This window comes from Callionymus lyra, chromosome 3 (assembly GCF_982586985.1).
Source record: "Callionymus lyra chromosome 3, fCalLyr1.hap1.1, whole genome shotgun sequence".
NCBI classification, from domain to species: Eukaryota; Metazoa; Chordata; class Actinopteri; order Syngnathiformes; family Callionymidae; genus Callionymus; species Callionymus lyra.
Window position 1 is genome coordinate 10,712,999 of NC_141820.1, and position 22,232 is coordinate 10,735,230.

The 22,232-nt window shown below is 35.1% G+C and overlaps 1 protein-coding gene across 2 annotated transcripts in view; it reads left to right on the top strand.

The window, feature by feature from the left end:
* Positions 1-734: 734 nt before the first annotated feature.
* trps1 (trichorhinophalangeal syndrome I) overlaps positions 735-22,232 on the top strand; it is a 112,824-nt gene continuing 91,326 nt past the window's right edge. For both annotated transcript variants that reach the window (XM_087786433.1, XM_087786434.1), the window contains exon 1: positions 735-1,318. In XM_087786433.1, coding sequence (XP_087642559.1) covers positions 1,306-1,318 — 13 coding nt within the window. In that variant the 5' untranslated portion in view covers positions 735-1,305. The remainder of the gene's footprint in view (positions 1,319-22,232) is intronic.

Genomic DNA, 22,232 nt, shown 5'->3' on the forward strand with positions numbered 1-22,232 from the left:
TGTGTATATATACAGTATATATAAATAATATATATCAATCTTAACACACATTTTATAGATTTTGAAGTTTAATTGATATATATTTGTATATATACATATATGTATATATATTTATATGTATAGATGTACTGTATGTATATATGTATGTATATGCATTTATGTATGTATGTATGTATTTGCATGTATATATGTATAAAATGTGTATATACATGTGTGTATATACACACATGAATACATGTATGTGTATAAATATATATAAAACCTCTATTTTACTAACATTTTAAATCATATACAAGTTCAATGAACACTTGAAAAAAAAAAGTTGGACTTGTTGCATCTTTCATTTTTTTCAACAAGCGTTCATAAAAGTTTTTGAGTCGTCGCTGTCAAAGTCTCAAAACTTTATTGAAACCGCAGTCTCCCGTATAGACGCGTGTATATACTGGTGAGAAGAAGGGAAAGAAACAAGAGCTGTATATTGTTAATATTTGTTTTAAAATGTTTTTTGTTTGTTTGTCCGTGTAACTGTTTACACGTGAAGACACCGAACTGTGACCAATATTGTGACCAAGAATGGAAGTAAACGGAGAAGCTTTAATCACTCTTTTAGTCTAAATCTTAACACATTTTATAGCTTTTTTTTTAAGTTTAATTGAAACCGAAAAGTGATGAATTAAACATCAGTCGTCTGTCAAACATGCTATTACGCTACCCGTACATTGCGTCGTGCTTGTCTTAAATCTACACATCTTTTTTTTTTTTTTTTACGTCTATACCATAATTACGTTTAAATTACTCCTAAGTCTGTGCCAAACAAGTACAAGCCCGACTCTGTTATAAAGTAATTTCTGTTTCTGTCATTTTTCAGGTTATTAAAGTGACGCTGGACGGTGACAGCCGTGACTGAGGACCTAAATCTGAAGAGAAGAAGAAGGGGAAAAAAAAAAAGAAAAAGAAAAAAAGAAAATCTCAGCCGGCATAAAAACTTGTTGCTAAAATCTTCAACCAAGCCAAGCTGTTGCACCCACAGCGAGGCAGAGGAGCGCCACTCACTCAGGACCAAAGTTGGCAGATGCTGCCAGAGTTTTTTGAGCCGCCGAAGACGACTTGGACTTAACGTTTGGATATCATGAGGAGAGAAAAGTGTTGACTTTTTTTTTTTTTTTTTTGGATTTCTGGAATCGCTGGTTCTGGAGTACCTTCTTCGCGCTCCGGTCGCTGCAGGAGACGCTCATGGTCGCCGTGAGACGCTTCTACTGATCCGATGCCAAGACCACGAGTCAGGCACGATGTGTTTGTAACCTGATGAGCGACAGAGGTAAGTCCAGAAATAAAAGATCGTTCATTAAAACACTTTTTTTTCCATTCTATTTGAGATTCTTCCCTATTTAAATTCATCGTATTTATTTTTAAATTGATTTATAAGGGACTGTCAGCAAGTTATACGCATTTTGTAAAAATATAAACATTTGAAATTATTTACATATAAAATATGAAATGAATAGTCGTGAATATTTTGGGATGCATAAATATACCGACATAACATTCATCTATTGCAATATATTGTATATTAATTTATATAATAATTAAAATGTATAAGGGACTGTCAGCAAATGATACGCATTTTTAAAAAAATATAAACATTTATGTCAAATTGTTTACATATAAAATATGAAATGAAAAGTCATTATGAATATTTTTGGATGCATAAATATACACACAGAACAATACACTATTGCAATGTATTAAAATATACTGTATATAAATAAATATAATAATTTTAATACTAGCACTCAAACTAATTTATTCATTATTGTTATTTTTAATAAACGTAAACAATATAATTTATTTGAAAAGAACACTTTATCTGACTTTTTTTTTCATTTAAATGCTTATAAATAAACAGGAAAATCACAACTATTTGAGGCGTGTGTCAGGCCTCTAATGTATTTTAAAAATATACATTTATCTCGCTGAGATGATAAATTACTTTTTGTCACATTTTAGAATATTATGGTCAGTTGGTCCAAATAATCTTTAACAATAATAATGATAATATATGGATTTATGGCCGTATATTTTACAAGGTTAAGTTGATATTTGACGTCGTCACTTGCTTTATTACAAACTATATGTTTATCTTTATTATCATTTGCTTAATCATGATTTTTACAGTCAAACTTATTCATTTAAGATGAAGACAAAATATGTTTTAATATATTATTCTTAACAGAAAGTGTGAAAACTATTAAAATAACAAAGTGAAGGTTGTTTATGAATTAAAAACAGGATAAATAAGCCATGGACGATAATTAAAAAATTCAAAATATTTAATAAACTCTGTTATGGTCTGTGAAAAAAAACCTTCAAGGTTATCTATTTAATTTCTTGCTTTGCAACAATTTTGAACAAACTTAAAAAGGAAATGGCTTTTTTCTATGAATTGGTTTGGTTTTTAAATGGCACCTGGGATGTCGGACGCTCAGCTGGTCGTGCACCTGTCACAGCAAAGTGTGTTTCAGTTTCAAGAAATCTCTATCTTTGTGTCTGATTTTTAAATTAAATACCTGGTAAAACAAAATCAAATCTTCTGCATTTTTAAAAAAAAAATGTTCAGGGAAAGCTCTGAAGTCTGACTCGCATTTTAAGTCAAACTTTAAAAGAGAGGATATAAGTTCTATATCAGACCTTATTTATTTCTATCATTCATGACCATCTATAAATATAACTATGTTTTATTTTGTTTTAGAACTCCATGTATAATAATTATAATTATAAAAAATGATGCATTTTTTATTCATGTGAGTAATTATTGCCCCTTGAGAAAATATCTTTTTGAAAAAATGTCAGATATTTGTAGATAAAAGTCACACAAAATCATAGTTATAGTCGGACTTTATTGCTTCATTTTATACTTTATTTTTAGCTTGATGATCCCTTAGCAACTGTTACAAATGTGGCCCCTGAGGAAATGCAATTGCCTGTTTTATATCAATTCATATAGTTTGTTTTCAAATGTATAATTTTTTTTGAGGCCTTTTTATTACCACAAAACTCAGTGACAGCAGTACAGAAATCCAAAGAGGCACCTCGCAAAACAACAATTGCAATTTGTTCATTTATTTGTCATCGCACAACACTTTGAAGACGCAAATAATTCAACAAACCACAAGTATTTCCAGTCAACTTTCATCCCTCGTACGTGAACTTTTTTTTTTTAATGTTTGCTTTCTGAACAGTTCTGTCCCAACAAAAACTGTCTCTCTTGCTCTTGGATATTCTCAAGCTAATGCCACCAAAGCGTTCGCCCCGCGGACCTGCGCCGCCATTCAAGTGTGTGTTTAGTTACATGATTGGGACAAGGTTTAACATATGGCAGTGGATCGGGGCCTGTGTTGCACATGAGTGTGTGTGTGTGTGTGTGTGTGTGTGTGTGTGTGTGTGTGTGTGCATGTTAGTGTATGGTTTCCATTATGTGGTGCGGTGGCTTTCCTCGGTGATGTTATTCGGCAGGGTGGACCTCTTTGAGCGCTTGATGCTTTTAGCTGTGGCTTGTGTTTGTGTCTATATGTGTATGATTAGCTGTGTGTGTGTGTGTGTGTGTGTGTGTGTGCGTGCTTTCAAAACTGTGTAGTCGTGAGTGCCTTTGAGCTGCAGCTCCAGATATGTTGACTTTAGACAATTCAGTTACGTTGAGAGCAACTGTTTCACTCACGGATACGTACGGTAGACACATGTCTTCCTACAGCGTATGACATTGTAGAATCCAATTTGAATACTGTGTAGATCCAACGAAACCACCAAGTTTTTAACGCTGCCCGGACGGTTGGCTCGGAATCTAAGTAGATTTACGTTCATGTAATACAATGCATTCTTTTCTGAACAAGTTTAGGGGACATTGAATTTCAGTTTACACTCTATGTTTAATTTAATGGAACTGTAGTGTACACCAGAATACGTCCTAACAGCAGTTTTAAAAAGCTGCTTGAGTGGACTGTATCCTCTTGTCCTCAGTCATCGCTCTATGGTTAATTTAATGGAACTGTAGTGTACACCAGAATACATCCTAACAGCAGTTTTAAAAAGCTGCTTGAGTGGACTGTATCCTCTTGTCCTCAGTCATCGCTCTATGGTTAATGTAATGGAACTGTAGTGTACACCAGAATACGTCCTAACAGCAGTTTTAAAAAGCTGCTTGAGTGGACTGTATCCTCTTGTCCTTAGTCATTGCTTTATGTTTAATTTAATGGAACTGTAGTGTACACCAGAATACGTCCTAACAGCAGTTTTAAAAAGCTGCTTGAGTGGACTGTATCCTCTTGTACTCAGTCATTGCTTTATGTTTAATTTAATGGAACTGTAGTGTACACCAGAATACGTCCTAACAGCAGTTTTAAAAAGCTGCTTGAGTGGACTGTATCCTCTTGTCCTTAGTCATTGCTTTATGTTTAATTTAATGGAACTGTAGTGTACACCAGAATACGTCCTAACAGCAGTTTTAAAAAGCTGCTTGAGTGGACTGTATCCTCTTGTACTCAGTCATTGCTTTATGTTTAATTTAATGGAACTGTAGTGTACACCAGAATATGTCCTAACATCAGTTTTAAAAAGCTGCTTGAGTGGACTGTATCCTCTCGTCCTTAGTCATCGCTCTATGGTTAATTTAATGGAACTGTACTGTACACCAGAATACGTCCTAACATCCGTTTCAAAAAGTTGCTAGAGTGGACTGTATCCTCTTGTCCTCAGTCATTGCTTTATGTTTAATTTAATGGAACTGTAGTGTACACCAGAATATGTCCTAACATCATTTTTAGAAAGCTGCTTGAGTGTGGACTGTATCCTCTTGTACTCAGTCATTGCTTTATGTTTAATTTAATGGAACTGTACTGTACACCAGAATATGTCCTAACATCAGTTTTAAAAAGCTGCTTGAGTGGACTGTATCCTCTTGTCCTTAGTCATCGCTCTATCGCTAATTTAATGGAACTGTAGTGTACACCAGAATATGTCCTAACATCCGTTTCAAAAAGCTGCTTGAGTGGACTGTATCCTCTTGTCCTTAGTCATCGCTCTATCGCTAATTTAATGGAACTGTAGTGTACACCAGAATATGTCCTAACATCAGTTTCAAAAAGCTGCTTGAGTGGACTGTTTCCTCTCGTCCTCAGTCATCGCTCTATGGTTAATTTAATGGAACTGTAGTGTACACCAGAATATGTCCTAACATCCGTTTTAAAAGGCTGCTTGAGTGGACGGTATCCTCTCGTCCTCAGTCATCGCTCAGCACAGGAACAAGAACATCATGACTGCTGTCGTTAAACGTCAGCATTCTGCTAGTTATCCTTATAGATTTCTTTTTAGGGGCCACATTTTTATGCAGTGGCTGTTGTGTGGCGCACATCAAGCAAAAATAAAGGGGCGAAAAGTGTAGAGAAATAAGATCAAAATAAAAATGCTACAATTGTATTTTCATGTAACTTTTATTTGACAGAAATCTGCTGTAAAAGCCCCTTTTTTCCCCAGTGAATTTGATTAATAATCATTTTATTCTTTTAGAACGGCATTCAAATTCACATAAGTGAAGAATAAAGCTTTAAAACGAAAATGAAATGGTCATATTTAGTACTAGTAATGAATAATATACTGTAAATGAATACAGAATACATAATGAATACAATAATTGTTTCTACATTCAACCTTCACGAGAGCCAGTCAAGGGGCTGTCATAGACCAATGAAACGAGGCAGCTCCAGATCGTATCTCTGGGCTTTGAACAAAGATTGAAGCGTGTTCTCCCGCTGATCTCAGCCACCCTTTAATAAACCCTTAATGTCGCTCCCTGCAGACATGAGGGTCTACCAAGCGTCACTAATGCATTTAAGATCTAATTATTTCCTGCTGCTTTTGTCCTTTCAAATGTTTGTTTTCGTCACGTGTTATCTATTTGCTCGACTGTCTTGTGTGTTTATACGTCGTGTCCTCCCACTGGCTTCCAAACAATCACCTGACTCCATCTGCCTTAACCTCTTGCTTCCTTTCACTCAGTCCTATGCAAATGGTTCAATTACGCCTACTTAGCGCTTGTACTTCACACCAACATTTTTTCCAGGATTATTAGCGGTTTTCTTTCCTTCAAAACAAACAAAAAATATGATTAATGAAGTATAAATTATAGAGATACATATACGTCCAGGCAGTTGCTAAGGGAGTTGTTATATTAATTCTCACACTGGACTTAAAGAGGAAATAATGCACTTTGCAATGAAATAAATTGAATTAATATTTATATATTGTCAGGACTAGCTTTGGGAGCCAAAATTAGGATAACTCTTTAGTTAGATCGGATTAGGAATATTTATGGGCAGTTTTGTTTTTTGTCACAGAAGACATTTCAGATAATTAATTGAATGAATTTAGTTATTAACTCATCTCCAATGATCCAAAACTTTTAAAAATTCCAGCTCTCAATGGAATGGTAATACCAAAAGAAAACCAAAAAGTACAAGAAGACGTTACTGCTGAGAGTCTAGGATCAATTTTTTCGGAATATTTGCTTCGGTAAATCTAGTTTATCACTTTTTTTTTTCTCCCGTTTCACCTTCACTTTCTTCTATTACCTAATTCTGCAAGGTGGTTTTTAAGGACATTTCGGAAATTGTTTAAGGTGAAAAGTCCAAATTTTCAAAGAGGGGTTTTGTCCGTTACTGTTTCATTTCTACAATGCACTTCAAATTGCCTTGATTTTTTTATTTAAAAAAATAAAAATAATTCGGGCAATTATTGAAACAACATTTGTTTATTTCTATTAAAGGAAAAGGGTCAAGGTAATTCTGGGCCCATTGTAATTGATAATGAGAATAACTTTTATGTTTTTTTTTCCTAATGTGATTTTATCCAAACGGCTTCAAATAAACGTTTGAAATTTTTTGACAACTTCTATTTAGAATTATAGAATTGAAAAAGGCTATATTACCACAATTTGAGGCCAAAGGAAACTTATGGGACTTGAAAATCACTGACTTATAGTTTTGGGAGTTTTTATTTACTGATATGCTTTTCATTTCCCCATTTGTATAAAGGGAAGTACTTCTAGATTTAAATCTTGAATGATGCAGATGAAGTTCCTGTTACCCAGAACTTCCCTCTAACATAAATCAAACATTAAAAATGTTTGAACATTTTAATTCATGGTTATAAAAACACACAATCTATTCCTTGGATTATGAAAGATTATTAAAAGGCAAATACTACTACCTTGTTGCCTATTTCAAAGTTATGATGATGCATTATTAACATTTTAAAATTATTATTTTAAGATTCTACGTCGAGATATTGTCAACCCTCCCATGATTCATTAGGTATTTTTAACACCTGCTGACTCACAATAAGATCTGTGGCATAACAAACTTGCTCACTGGCCAATAACTCGCTTGAGTCGGAGAATCTGACACCAGCTAATGCAACAAGGAAGTAAAGAACAACAGAGGGAGGCGTCTTACCATCATTGCACAAACTTATCACTGTCATTTTATTAATTTACTTGTTGACAGGTTTGAAGTCATAAAGTGTTGATGTGTGGTTTATTGAAGCCCATCTTCATTGCAGTCACTCGTACGTTTAGATTTTGGTTAAACAACTAAGTTTATATTGGATCTGATAATCAATGATGATCAATTGTTTGGTGCCTAACATATAATGCTGGTTTGCACTTGTTCTTTTTATTTGCGCTTTGTTCTTGCTTTTATGAAACTTGCTGTACCTTCTATCGTCTGCTGTGAGCTGGAAATCTAATTTTCCAGAGAAAGAGATTTCCATCCGACTCATACCTTCCCACTAAAATACATAGATAGATGCATAGAATACAGTGGTTTAAATGTGGTTTAAATGTAAGTTGCCTTGTTATGTTTTAAGTTGTGTAACCAAATATTATGATGGTTGGTTAGTTTAATCACGACAAAGCCAAAACCTTCCATCCGTAAGGTTGTTAATATGCACAAAATGGTATTAATGATCATAAAAGTTCATCAAAGTTACTCATTTTGAAAGTCTCTGTTTACTCCAAAATATATGTCTTAGATAAGGATCTTTTCTTAAATCCTCGCATCTTTATATGTCACCATATCATCGTGGATATTTATCTACTTTGTCTTCAGAGCTAACTATCCGACGGACCACCTAAAAATGACTACGGCTAAGATATAACGTCTTGTGATCGTGGAGGGTATGATTTAGTGGTTAGAAGAAAGTTCTCGTCCTCCATACGAAGATGGACTTCAGACGCGAGGACATCAACCAAAGCGAGGCGTCGTAAAAGGGCAGTGCATCGTAAAACTCTCGGGGAAGCAAAGCAACGTGACAAACTTGTTCCATCACCTGAAACAACACTTGAGTACTACACAAAGAGTTTATTACTGCGAGGGAAAGATCGGCAAGTTCTCCGTCATCTCAGGTGAAGCCCAAGAAAAGTTGAATTTCTATTGGATTCAACAGTGTTACGCCCTATTAGTCGACGTCCACTGGACACAAAGACAGACACTATCGCATATTGCTTCGCTCAAGACATGCTATCTGTATAAAAAGTCCCAAAAGATTCCTTAAGAGAGAATTTTCGGACCCTAAGGCAACATTGCAAGAGGATAGAGTTTGTGTCTGAAACCAGAGATTGTTTACAAGTGTAGTGTTCCTGGCAAAGAATCTGGAGGAAATGTTGAATAAAAAGGGGAGCTGTAACTTTTCAGGACTACTAACACATCTCATGGTTGTTTCACTTTCCATTAGTTGTAGTATTATAAACATTCTTTTTTTTAATTCATTTTTTTAAAGCACAGCTGAAATAATTGTATTCATGAGTTTATGCTGATGATGATTACTGACCGAGTTGTGATCAATGTCCGCTTGGATTATGTCTTTTTTTCTGAAAAATATTTGGTTAGCGCCTAAAAAAAATAGCTCGGTTATAGACACACGTGTTTATATTTGCAATTTGTCATCCCTTGCTCTTTGTTATTTTATTTGCACTTTGTTCTTGTCTTTATTTAACTATCGTCTGCTGTGAACTGGAAACCCAATTTCCCGGAGGAGATCTCTAGAAGGATTCATAAATTCCATCTAATATAATTTAATCTAATATAAAAATATATTTTTCAAGTATTTTATCCTGTATTCATGTTCTTTGGTTGGTTGGGGGGCTTTCCAATTACATTTTATTAATGTAATTTTATTAAATTATTGTTTATTAAAAGTATATTTTTAAGGTGCAAATATTCTCGATGTTTTGTTAATTTTGTTTATCAATGAAACTTCCTGCTGTTTAATGACAGCTAAAGGAACTTCCTGCAAGATCCCAGATAACTGAGGACGAGAGGATACAGTCGACTCCAGCAGCTTTTAGAAATGATGTTTGGACATATTGTGGTGTACAGTAGAGTAAAAACAAAAAATCAGTGTCCCCTAAATTTGTGTATCAGATCGTATTATAAGATCAGTGTTTGGCTGCAGCCCAAGTAGTCATAGTATCATATTTATATATCTGGCATTTATCATCGAGATATGTAAAGTTGTCCATATCGTTCAGCGCCGATCCATATGAGCCTCTACCTGCTTCCACCTCTCCTACAATTCTTCATGACGTCCGTGCACTAGGCAACCTTTTGCGGTGTGATTGTTTGGGTGGGTCCAGAATGGAGGTTGGTGGGGGGTGTGGCAGCGGCTCTGTGTTGTAACCAAGTGAACAAGTGTTAACAAGCATCGTCAGATTGATTTAATCCATATGTAGGGGAAATATACTGCTGCGATGTCTGGATCCAACCCCGTCTGCACTTGCAGTCTGGTCTAGGAATGATCGCCAAGCCAGATGTAACGCAGCGACGTGAGTCTGGATCGACTTATTTGTTACTTACGCCAGTCATAAATTGTTTGTATTAGGAGACAATTATACAGTGTTATAATGAGTATCTTCCTTATATCTTTATTAAGAAGCCCTTGTTGCTTGTGTAACTTGTTTTTTTTTATTATCCATTTCGCACACAAGACACAGACTCCAGTGTTGAGTCAATTGAACAGGAGGAGACTTGGGTGCTGCTCACGGTGTCGCTGCCAGGTAAACTGCAGCGACACCCGAGACGATAAAGACACAGCTGCTGGGTCTTGAGCGATGACTTGCCGGTGCTGCTGCTGCTGTAGTAGTCGGAACAGTTGGCTGGAGCTGCCAGAGAGAGCCTGGTAGTATCACTTTAAATTGCCAGGACAATAAAAACAGAGTATCTGGGGGGTTGACAGATAGTTCCAACTTTTCTTGTAATCGGGCCCAGGTGTGAGTCCCCCCTACAACCCCTCTTTTTCTTCCAGCCCTAATGCATCCGAGTCTGTCGTCGGACTGCAGGTTCTTCTGTGGCGGCTCGCTGGATTTGCCGCAAGAATAATATGACATGAATGTCTTTTGGACTGAATGGAACAGACCTGGGTGAATTGACATCATGATGAATATTGTCGGAGTAGAACATGTAGAAAAGGTTTTTGACAGCGAACAACTTGATTATTTAAATAAATATAGAGGTCCTAGTGAAAAAAAAAGGTTGTATCTTACAGTTTCTATTTTGCAAAAAGTTTAATAATATTGATCATTTTTTTTGTTTATCCTTACTTTCTTTGTATCTGTAAGTTTTCCCATTGTATTTGCTTTTCTATGAACTCCTTTAGCTTGAAGGACTCACAACAGTCATAGTCTATATTGTGGCCCCTCATCTGCATTAGAATGTAATGTCCGATCATTGAATATCTCACATTAGTTTTTCACGGTTTACAGTTCAATAAAAAGTTTTTAAAGTAGTAACTATTTTTTTTACACTTAACATGCGAATATTCACACGGTTTATTCATTTATCCGTTGCGATGGCAGCTAGATGGCAGCAGTCATTACTTCTGCCGCTGAATGAATATGGTAATTCTGCAGGAGATCGGTGATGACTGAGTATGAGAGGATACAATGCAGGTTTTAAAGCTGATGTTTGGACGCAATTTGGTTTCAAAACAAATGAAAGCAGTTACGACTTCGTCAAGAGTCATGTGGTCTGTAAATTCTACAACACCAGAGTCAAGTACTTGACAATACTACAAATATATCCTTGTTACTACAGTATCACAATGTATTGAATAATTGACCCTGTATCGTGATACGGATTGTACCACCAGGTTCTTTCTCCAGACACTTCTACAATTAGGTTTTTTTATTTACACATACAATAATCACATTTGTTCATTATTGTGTTGCAATTAAATGTCTGGCCACTAGATGGCAGCAGTCATTATGTCCTCCGCCACTAAAGGAACAATAAAAACCCTCTGAGATCCCCTCGACAACTGAGGACGAGAGGATACAGTGGACTGATGTTTGGACACAATTTGGTTTCAAAACAAATGAAAGCAGTTACGACTTCATCAAGAGTCATGTGGTCTGTAAATTCTGCAACACCAGAGTCAAGTACTGGACAATACTACAAATATATCCTTGTTCCTACAGTACCTCAATAAATACAACAATATCTCTTATCATATCGCCCGATTCTTGTTGATACACAGACCTACTATTTTTGTAAGTATTGTACTGGTGATTTGACCTTTCATCTCTAATACCTTGGAATTCTGTTGATAATGATCTATCATAAAAAAAAAACAGCTTTCCGTCTGTACTACCTTGTCAAGAGAAAAAAAAACATTCAACTATGTCTGTAAACATGAAGGAATTCAACCTTGATCAGAGAACATTCCAGGCTGCAGGATTTTTAACGCAGAGTCCTGTTTGTTTGTTCTGTTGTTCCATCCATCTCCTGTTTAGAACAATGCCAGAAGATTTTGGATGTACACATGTATTAGGAATACTAAACATCATTTTTATGACTTTGAAATAATAGCAGATGTTTATCAATTTGTCTTTTCAAAATAACTGAGAAATTGATAAAAAAGATTTCAATTAAATCATTGTACTCTTTGCGGTCTCTATGGTGAGAGCTGCAATACTTTGAACTACACTCCTGTTGTGTGTGTTGTGCAAGCAAGTTCTGTCGGTAATCATGAGCTTTTTGCTTCCACGGTACAGTTGAAAATTAGCAACATTTATTTTCCACTGATCTGCTTTTAGTGATCTATTTTTTTCACCATATTTTAAAAAACATTGCTTTTGGGTATAAACGTAACTCTTAGAAATTGACTCACCTCACTAATGGGTGTGTGTGTCTGTCTGTGTGTGTGTGTGTGTGTGCGTGTGTGTGTGCACCTAAGTGCTTGAACACGTGTGCAGTAATCTCCATGGCAGGTTTCTTGCCATTAGTGCAATACTGAACAAGGCAGCAATTCATTCAGCAGGTTTAACTGCTGTGTGTGTGTGTGTGTATGTGTGTGTGTGTGTGTGTGTGTGTGTGTGCCAGATTGCATAGAGAATGATGGTGAAAGAGAAAATCTGTCTATGCGGTGTGTGTGGCTATGTGGCAGGTTTCTAAATGTGGAGTGTGTGTTGTTTTTGGAGAATTGTTTCCGTGCGCCTGTCTGCACCATATGGCCCGATGTGGAAAAGGGCCCCTACAGGGCTGTGTGTGTGTGTGTGTGTGTGTGTTAGTGTGTGTGTGTGTGTGTGTGCGCGAAAGAAAATGTGTATTTCTGTGTAAACATGTGTGCACAGCAGTCTGGTCTGCCCAGAGTGAAGCTGTAAAAACAAAAGCAATGGTAAAAAAAATACGAACTCGACCAGTGATGTCAACGGTAAATGTCCACCCTCTTACTCTCCTCTCGTTCTCCCTTGTTCATTTTTTCTTTATTTGTTTTTGTCACCTCACCTGTTTTTTTTTTATTATTCTGTAAACATGGTACGATATCTATGGAGGATTTTGGTTGTGGTTCAGCAACTTTTTTGGACTTTATCAGTGGGTTTTTTTTTTTTTGCTGATGATGGGGATTTGCTTTAGTTTATCAGTTACTCAACTGTGGTTTCCGTCTTCTCAGGAAACGTTTTAAATGTCAGACATTACAAATCACCCAAAAACGTATATATTACACATAAGGGGAAATCCTCAGTTACACAAGGGTATATTTGTCATCTCCATTTTTTACTTTAAACTCATGTGGGCCTGTTTTTTCCCTGGCATTCAATAATTCTTAAACTAACAATTAACAGTTAAATTGAATGTGTACATATTTAATTGTAGTCAAGAACACTTAAAATTTTCACAGCTGTTGAGCGTGTACTATGTCAGGGTGTCATGTTAAATTAAAAGTATACTAAATTAAATTCATACATTTATTTTGAAAACATATGTAATTAAATGTAACGACAAAAGAAAGAAATGAAAAATAAGTAACATAAAGCACTTCTTTATTATACTAATATGTACAGTATGTAGTATAAAACAAAAGTTTCAAATGTCCAAATATTTCTACACAGATATATGAATACATAATATATTAGAGCAAATATCAATACATTACTTAATATCCATGTAGACATATAGTTGTAAAAATAACATTATTCTACATACCCTACATATTAGTATAATAAAGAAATATAATATAACATGATATATAGTATATACTAAGCAGATATCCATAGGGGTAGAAATACAAAATGCATTCACGTACATACTACATTATCATCCCTGTAAATATTATATACTAAGTATACTACATCTTTTAAAATTGTTACCGTTTTTAGAGACAAACATGCTAAACATGAGATGCATTTTGACTTTTCAAATACATGTAGTTTGACTATTTCAGGTCAATTTGTATTTTTCTCTGACAGACCAACCTTTCCTTGCTCAGCCGTCCTGGATTGTTTAGTTAATGGCTTGATTGAGCCAGTTTGTAATCATGAGCTCAACTATGTTCAGTCCGGGTGATCTGTATTATGTTACGTGGTTTTTCTGGACCTCCAGAGGTACCACCGTTCCAAACACATGTAGAACAAAATAGTACACATTCTCCACTTCTTTTCTATTTATGGATACAAATCTTATGTTATAGGACATATACATGTTTATTTTCCTTGCCTCAATGTGTAACACGTACTGTATACGCTGTACGTAAAGAATTAAGGTTTTAAAATACTTTGTTTTCAGCCAAAATTCAGGGATTCTGGTTTGTAATAAACACAAACTGCAAGAATTTGCGTTTTATAAAAACGCATCAAAAATATTTATTGTGATTAAGTGATTAATTAAAGCGGCAGGTAATGAACAGTAGTTCATGTACTTTATATTTTACTTTAAACATAGGTAATGAACAGTAGTTCATGTACTTAATATTTTACTTTAAACACAGGTTATGAACAGTAGTTCATGTACTTTATATTTTACTTTAAACACAGGTTATGAACAGCAGTTCATGTACTTTATATTAAACATTAAACACAGGTAATGAACTGTAGTTTCTGTACTTTATATTTTACATATGCGATAATACATCTTAATAAATTTATTGAAAGCTATTGTATCGTTATTCAACAGCACTTTGACATTTTTTTTTCATTTTTTTAAATCATTTAATTTAATTTGGGGTATTTTAACGTTTTATTCTTATTAAAGTTCTTTAATGGTCTATGTTTCAATAAAATATGTTTAAAATAATTCGATTTTTCATTAACAAATAACATGCAAATATCTTGTTTATTATTGATATCCTGAATGATCCTTGCAATGACTGAGGACAAGAGGATACAGTCGACCCCAGCAGCTTTTAAAGCTGATTTTCCTGCAACACAAGGGGTCAAGTACTTGTACAGTACTACAAATGTATAATCCTGTTCCAACAGTATTGCACTATATCGTATTTTTGATATATATTTTATTAATAATCAGCATTGACATTATTATCATTTGATTTGAACCGTTTCCACCAAAAACACTTTTTGTTTTTTATTGGAATACTGGCAATACATGTATTCTGATTGTAATTGACTCAAAAACGTAATCTAAAAATGCTGCTGGAGTTGGAACATCTCTGTAGACCGGCTACATTCCACTTGGCTTTATTGATGGCTGTGATCCGCCTCAAGTCAGCTGCTTGTTCTCCCGGTGTGAACTTTGCCTGAATGGTTTCACGTCCCTCCGCTCTCTCTGGTATCTTGATGTGTTCTGTGTTCTGCCGTGATCTCCAAACATTTACATTTCTGCTTTCAAGTGCTGTTTATACGTGGCCCTTATCTGCTATCTAACACAGACGCTCGCACTCTTGGTCCGAGACAAACGGTGAATCAAACCTTTGGTCGTCCTGACAGCCACACCGTTACCATGTCCTTAATAGGTCATACCGAGAAAGACCGACAACACGGGAATACATGCCATTGGGGAAAAAAGGATACATTTGTTGGTCACCGACAACCTCGCGTACGAAGGGTGCGTACGCACTTAAACTTGGCGTCCAAACTTTTTTAATGGCAAAATTCAGACGTTGGAAATAAGAAAATGAGCGTGGAAATACCTCTTTCAACTTCAGGACAAGCATGCAGGTACAATTTCAGAGCCTGAATTCTACATGGTGATTATGAGCACATGATTGTTCGTAGCCATTTTTGGGGGTTTTTATTTCGCATTATTCTGGCGTTACGATACATATTCCTGTACAGGGTCAACAAGACCATATATTGCAATACCAACCAGATTTTTAGGAGTCCAATAATCAAAGATGGTTGATGACTTTTGTTTCATAAAGTAAGAGCTCATGAAAGAATGAAGATGAAATTCTCACATTTTTAAGAAACATGCATCAAAATGTGTAAAGTTTCTTGCTACTATTAGTGTAACGCTAATACTGCAGTTCATTACACAAAAGTTGCACAAAGTTTATCTCATTAAAACACTTTGTGATGTAAATAAAAAAGTACTTTGTCACCTTTGAAGCTCAAGATTAACAGTGAACTCCGTAGACATATTATTTTCTATGTATAATGCAATGAACTAATAACACTGACACTCTTCTTTTTTTTTACCCATGTAAATATTGATTAATTGCATCGCAAAAACTCAAACCGGACGATTAAGCTTTAAAATAAAAGCAGTCGACTACATTGCGAAAGACGAATTAACCGTCCAAAAATACTGACACATAATCATATTTAATTATAGTCTCAATTATTTGGAGCAAAAATAATCTGGTTGGTTAAAATTGGTTAACATTATCAACAGGTGAATATTTTTCTGATGTAACGACAGACTTTGCTATAAATGTGCCATCACATGAAAAACATGTGTATCTAAACATGGATTAATGTACATGTCTATGATGTGAAAATACAAATGACTAACGTATTATATCACATCTTTACCTGGTTGCCATTCTTAAGGGTTGTACTAGAACTCTGCAGTGATAATTCTAAACCCGCTCTCGTAGAAGAACTCGCATTTCTCCGATCCTTAAAACTCTTCAATGGCCAGTTTCTTTCATGATCTTCCTCTCTCTCTGTTCGCTTGATGGATCTTCTGACTCCTTCAAGAAACATCTTAAGACATTTTTATTCGTGTAGGCTTTTCCTTGATATTCTGAGACTCCTGTGTTTGTCTAGGTGTTGTCTTGACCTTTTAAGTATATATTTTATTGAGTATTGTTTTGATTGTTTAAGCGCTTTGTGACCCTGGTCTGGAAAAGCACTCTATAAATATAAATGACTTACTTACTTACAGATTCAAAGAGTAAGTTAATTGATTATAAATGGTTTAAAAGGGCTCTTGAATCCATGGCTACACTTTTATAAACATCATTTTGGGGCCAGAGTGATGAGCCCTCGGTAGAAAATGCAATGGAATAGTACTCTTGGAACGGAAGTTTAAGTGTGTAATTTTCTCGTCATGTCTTTCCCGAATCCTGTTTTTTTTTTTACTGAGTCGCACAGGTAGAAACAATAATAAAGGTTTTATTTTGACAAAAGATCCTATTTCGTTTTCTGTAACATTAACCTGTGACTCACGTCAAGACACTTGTTAAACACTCAAGAAACGTGTTAAATAAACCTGAGAACTAGAATAAATGAGTGAAACAAAACTCTGTTTGGAACCATCTTGTTGCAGAATTACAAGTCCAGAGCTTTTGCTGATTCAGCGTTATGGTTAGATGTACTTTTCATGCACTTAGCAATAAAGCTTTTGCCAGTCTTGCTATTTTGCTTTTTACTTTTTTATCTGATGATCGGTCTGTGAATATGTGTCTGACATTAAACTAGGGTAACATTACAGTACAAATATAATGTGATAGTGAAGATATACTTTATCATTAAGTACTATAGACGTTTCTATTACATTACCAAAAAACAATACATTTGAATTGAAATATCATCCCAACATATGAAATCTGTGCTCTGTTGGAATTTTCTTTTTTTAAAATAATTAAATGAGGTAATTTAAGTCTTACTTGACAAATGTCTTGGACTAGACGGTACTCTTGTTGTTAACCGTGTACGACAGCGTTCGCCTGTTTCACATTAGGGTGTTTGGTTCCATTTCCGACTGGATTGAGACCTGCAGACAGAAAATGAGCAAGTCGGGCAGTCGCGGAAGGGAAGCTCTGTTTACTCTGGATGGTTGGATAAGAGAGTGATAGATTATGTTTTTTTTTTCTTTTAAAGGAGTCTCGGACATTCTGCCAACTTTCTGGCGAGCCCACACACTCTTAATAATTGCACAGTAATTGAACAGTTCTTATCAGACCGTGAGGTAAAACGTGTCTCGTGAGTGCATGAGTGATTCTTATCCAGTGGTTACAGTCAGATCTGCTTTTAAGGCAATGAATTCATCCCTCATTGCTTTTTTTCCTCCTCTTTGTTGCTTCACATCTGGACATCCTCTGATTATCCATGTGAGAAGTGATTCACATCATCTTTCGCTACCTCTGAATCCTCCTTTAGCAATCTTTATTTACATGTTGTTTTTTATGTTGCATTTCCTTTTATGGTTGCTGATTCTGAATATTCCACTCACTCTTCAGGTCTTACATTAAAACAACTACCTGTTCTGAAGTTTTTCTGTCCCACTGATAACACTGAGTTCTTCCTCTACATAAGTAATACTACATATGGTTTTCACATAAAACAATCAATTTTGGTTTCATTTTGAATAGTTGTGAATGGTGCAAAAGCCCTACCTAATGTTTTGCTATAAGTAAGTAAGTAATTTATATTTTTAGAGCAGTATAGCTGGATGTCATCAACAAAGAAGTGGTAAGAAACATCTGGAATTCTCTGAATGATTTTAACCGAGGGGAATCAAGTACAGCAAACACAATTAGGACCCAGAACAGAACCTTGAGGGACTCCACTAAATAGATCCGTCGATTCAGACCTCATTTGCTATGGGACTCTTGGCTTACTCTTGAATTGACTAAATTAAAACGTACGATGAATCATTTTGTGTTATTTGTTTCTTTTAAAAATCGACCTACAAATGATAAAGACGGACATCATGGATCGCAGGTCAGGATCTGTGACAAGATCTTAAACACATACGTCATTGAAGATGAAATAATTCGTTTTGTTCCTGTATTGAAAATAAAATACAATCTTTGTTCAATATACTACCATGAATTACATATTTGGGACGCACAAACAGTAACCACAGCCAAGTATAGTTAGGCTGATGAAGTAGCAAATAATATCAGTGAACATTTTTTACTTTTATTAATTGTTGTTGAGGATGAAGAAGTAAGTACAGCAGTGATGTGTTGGAGATGGACACCGGTAATCTTAATTAGTACATAAATGTTGCCAAAGTTTTTCCTTGTTACTTTATCAATATATATTGACATTATTAATATTTATATACACATATATATATTTTGGCTTACAATTGTTATTTCAAGTGTATTTTTGTGTTGCAATTACGCTAGGCGGCTAGTAGTCATTACGTCCTCCAGAGCTAAAAAGAGAGAGATCCAGGCAAAGACTGAGGACGAGAGGATACAGTCGACTCAAGCAGCTTTTAAAGCTGATGTTTGAACATATTTTGGATTGAAAGCAAAGTGAAGCCATTAAGACTTTGTCAAGAGTCACGTGGTCTGTAAATTCTGCAACACCAGAGTCAAGTACTCGACAATATGACAAATATATTCTTGTTACTACAGTATGGCAATATATTGCTTTATATTGTGAATACTATACTATCTGTTGCCTGTTTTCTTTGAACTTGCTCATTATTTAAAAAAGATTGTGATCATTTTTGATTGACAACAGGTTTCTACATTCAGCAAAAGGAAACACCTGCAACATTTTTTTTTACTGCTGACACAGAAGCTGAAGCGCTCGTTTACATTGACCTGCATGACTCGCTCTTATCAGTGAACCTGTCAGCTACGACTTCCTTTTCTGACAAGTCTTCTTTACGATCACGATTATTTCAATTCGTAAAAATCCTGTTGTAATCTCTGAGGCTGATGCTCTCCTGACAAGAGAAGTGAATTTGACACCGAAGATAGTAGTTCAATCAAATACTTTGAATATAAACGGTCAGGTTTAGCTCTATTATACAGCTGTCTTTTGACATTGTGAACATTCTTATAACCTAAAATCGTAGCCCTTGCTTGCTTTGTTTAAGTTAAGGCCATAATAATAACCAAGCCTATCTATTATTTTGGGGAACAGTTCCAGTGAATACAAAGCATTTGAACATTTTTTTTTGTTTGTTTATTTGATGCTTTCAAGTTGCTGAATTGCTGCCAGTCTGTGTTTGTTTGTTTGACATGTGCATAACTGGAGGCCAATGATGTGAGAAGAAATATTAAATGGACAACAGGTGGTGATTGAGAACTAGAGAAATAGCTTCGAGGAACACCGATTTTATTTTATTTTTTCGCCTCTTGTGCCCATTGATTCTCCAGCATATCTGACATTTTAGAAATTGGTGATTTTGGCCGCCAGCAAAGTAGGCATTTTCTAACATGCATAACGTACCCGCGTCTGCCAATTGAAGTCGAAATGGAAAATGGAAAAATTGAGGAATCCAAGCGCGGCAAGGGTATACTTTCTTTTAATGTCATTCATCAGCAGCACAGATCAGAGGGAGATTAGGGAGAAGAATAAGAAGAGATGAAAAGAAGAGAAAGACGGAGGGAGGAGCTGGATACAAAAAAATACTAGATGAAAGGATTTAGGGTGTAGTATTGAGGTAGATGGGTTTTAGAATGTGAAATTGTGTGTTTGTGTGCGTCACTGCCCGTCGTTGTGTGCATGCAGGCTGATTCCTCAGGGTGTATCAGCAGTTAGAAGGGTGTGTGAACCTACGATTGCATACCTTTCCTCTTATTACTAATCCAAACTTGAATCTCTTGTAAATCTGTGACCTGCTTAAGGTGTTCTCATCAGGATGTGAAGATACGCTGCTAATCCTCGGGTAATTCACTGAAGCCGATCGGCTCCGACAGAAGTGGCGAGCTGCTCGGGTTGTGTAAGGATCTGGCGATACGATGGGTATCACGATACATGTGTGATGATACCATATATTGCAATATATTTTCTGGCTTTTATAACAGAGAACTGAGCAAATACCTTCTCTTATCGAATGTGAGAGTATTCATAGGAAAGATCTTCTAAAAATATTAACAAAAAATGTACATTTGTTTGAACAATAAAGTGCATTGACAGTCTCAAACAACCTGCAATATCCAGTATCTGTTAGTGTTTCATTTTTTTTAATGTTAAACTTTGTTAGGAAAAGGAAAGGACAGACTAGTGGCCAGAGATTTAATTGCACCACACGAATGAATAAACACTGTGAATATTTGAGTGGTAATTTCTAAAATAAAATTGAATGATTGTCTTTTATACATGCACTATTGAAATATTTACCATAAAATAACTTTGAATTAAAAATAATATGTTATTTAAAAGGTAAATACATATATATATATATATATATATATATATATATATTTGATTTGAATTGAGCCTCCACAAGCAACATTTTTTAATGGTAATATCTTCTTGACTTTCTGAGTGATATGAACAATAGCTCATGACTTTAGATATAGATACTTTGGGCATTTCGTTATGGTATGTTTACAGATATTCAGCTTTTATAGTGTTCTTTTTACTTGCAATATTCTGAATTAGAGGTGTATATTTGAAAGAATCTGGTGATACGATACGTATGACGATACACGGGTGACAACACGATATATCGTGATATTGTAGGAACAAGGATATATGTGTAGTATTGTCCAGTACTTGACTCGTGGTTTGTAAATCATGCAACACCAATGACTCTTGACGAAATGGTAACTGCTTTAATTTGTTTTCAAACCAAAATGTGTCTAAACATCAGCTTTAAAACCTGCTAGAGTCACTGTATCCTCTCGTCCTCAGTCATCGCCCGACTCTTGCAAGATGTCATTGTTCCTTTAATTGCAACGACATAATGACTGCTGCCATCTAGCGGCCGTAAGTTTAATCACTTCACAAAAGGAAATAAACTTGGTGAATATTTGCTTGTTAATTAAAAAATAAATCCAATTATTTAACTTCAGTGAAATCTAAACATAAAATAACTATGATAAAAATATGATTTAAAAAATGGACACAGTGCTGTTGAATATCATTACATTATAATTAAATATTTTGACATGTAAGTGTATCGTTATTTTTTCACACCCCTATTCTGAATTTGACATTTAATTTGAATTAGATCATTCATATAGCTACATGAGATAAGGATGCCCGAACCCTAAACACCTTACAGAGTTTTTGTATCAAAGAAAATAAGTTTTTTAGCACCAACAAGTGCAATAAAACAGAAAGCCTGCGATTATTCAATTATGTAACTTAGTATGTCAGAGAAAAGGGAACTTAATAGCCCATAATAACCGCTCATACTGTACATACTGATTGCACTGTAATTCTACCCTGAATTATGTTGTAATAACAATTATTCTTATTGCTCGTGGCCTAATTTCTGAGTCATTACGCGTCTTATGTAGTCCTTTTAATTTTAAATAAAGATTAAGCTTATGTAACGTGTACTCATTACAAACAGCTTTATAAGATTTGTTTTCTAACAACAATGGTGAATGTTTCTAAAAGTAATCGAAGTACTTTTGTAGATTTGAAAAATTGATCATTTTACTGAGGTGATTGGATGCAATACATCGGTACAACCTAATAAAGATTGTATGTATCTCAATAAAGCGACTATTTTCAGTATCAACCTGATTAAAACTCAACCTCCATTAAGACTTTATTTCTACTAATAAAAACTGTTTATCCCTCC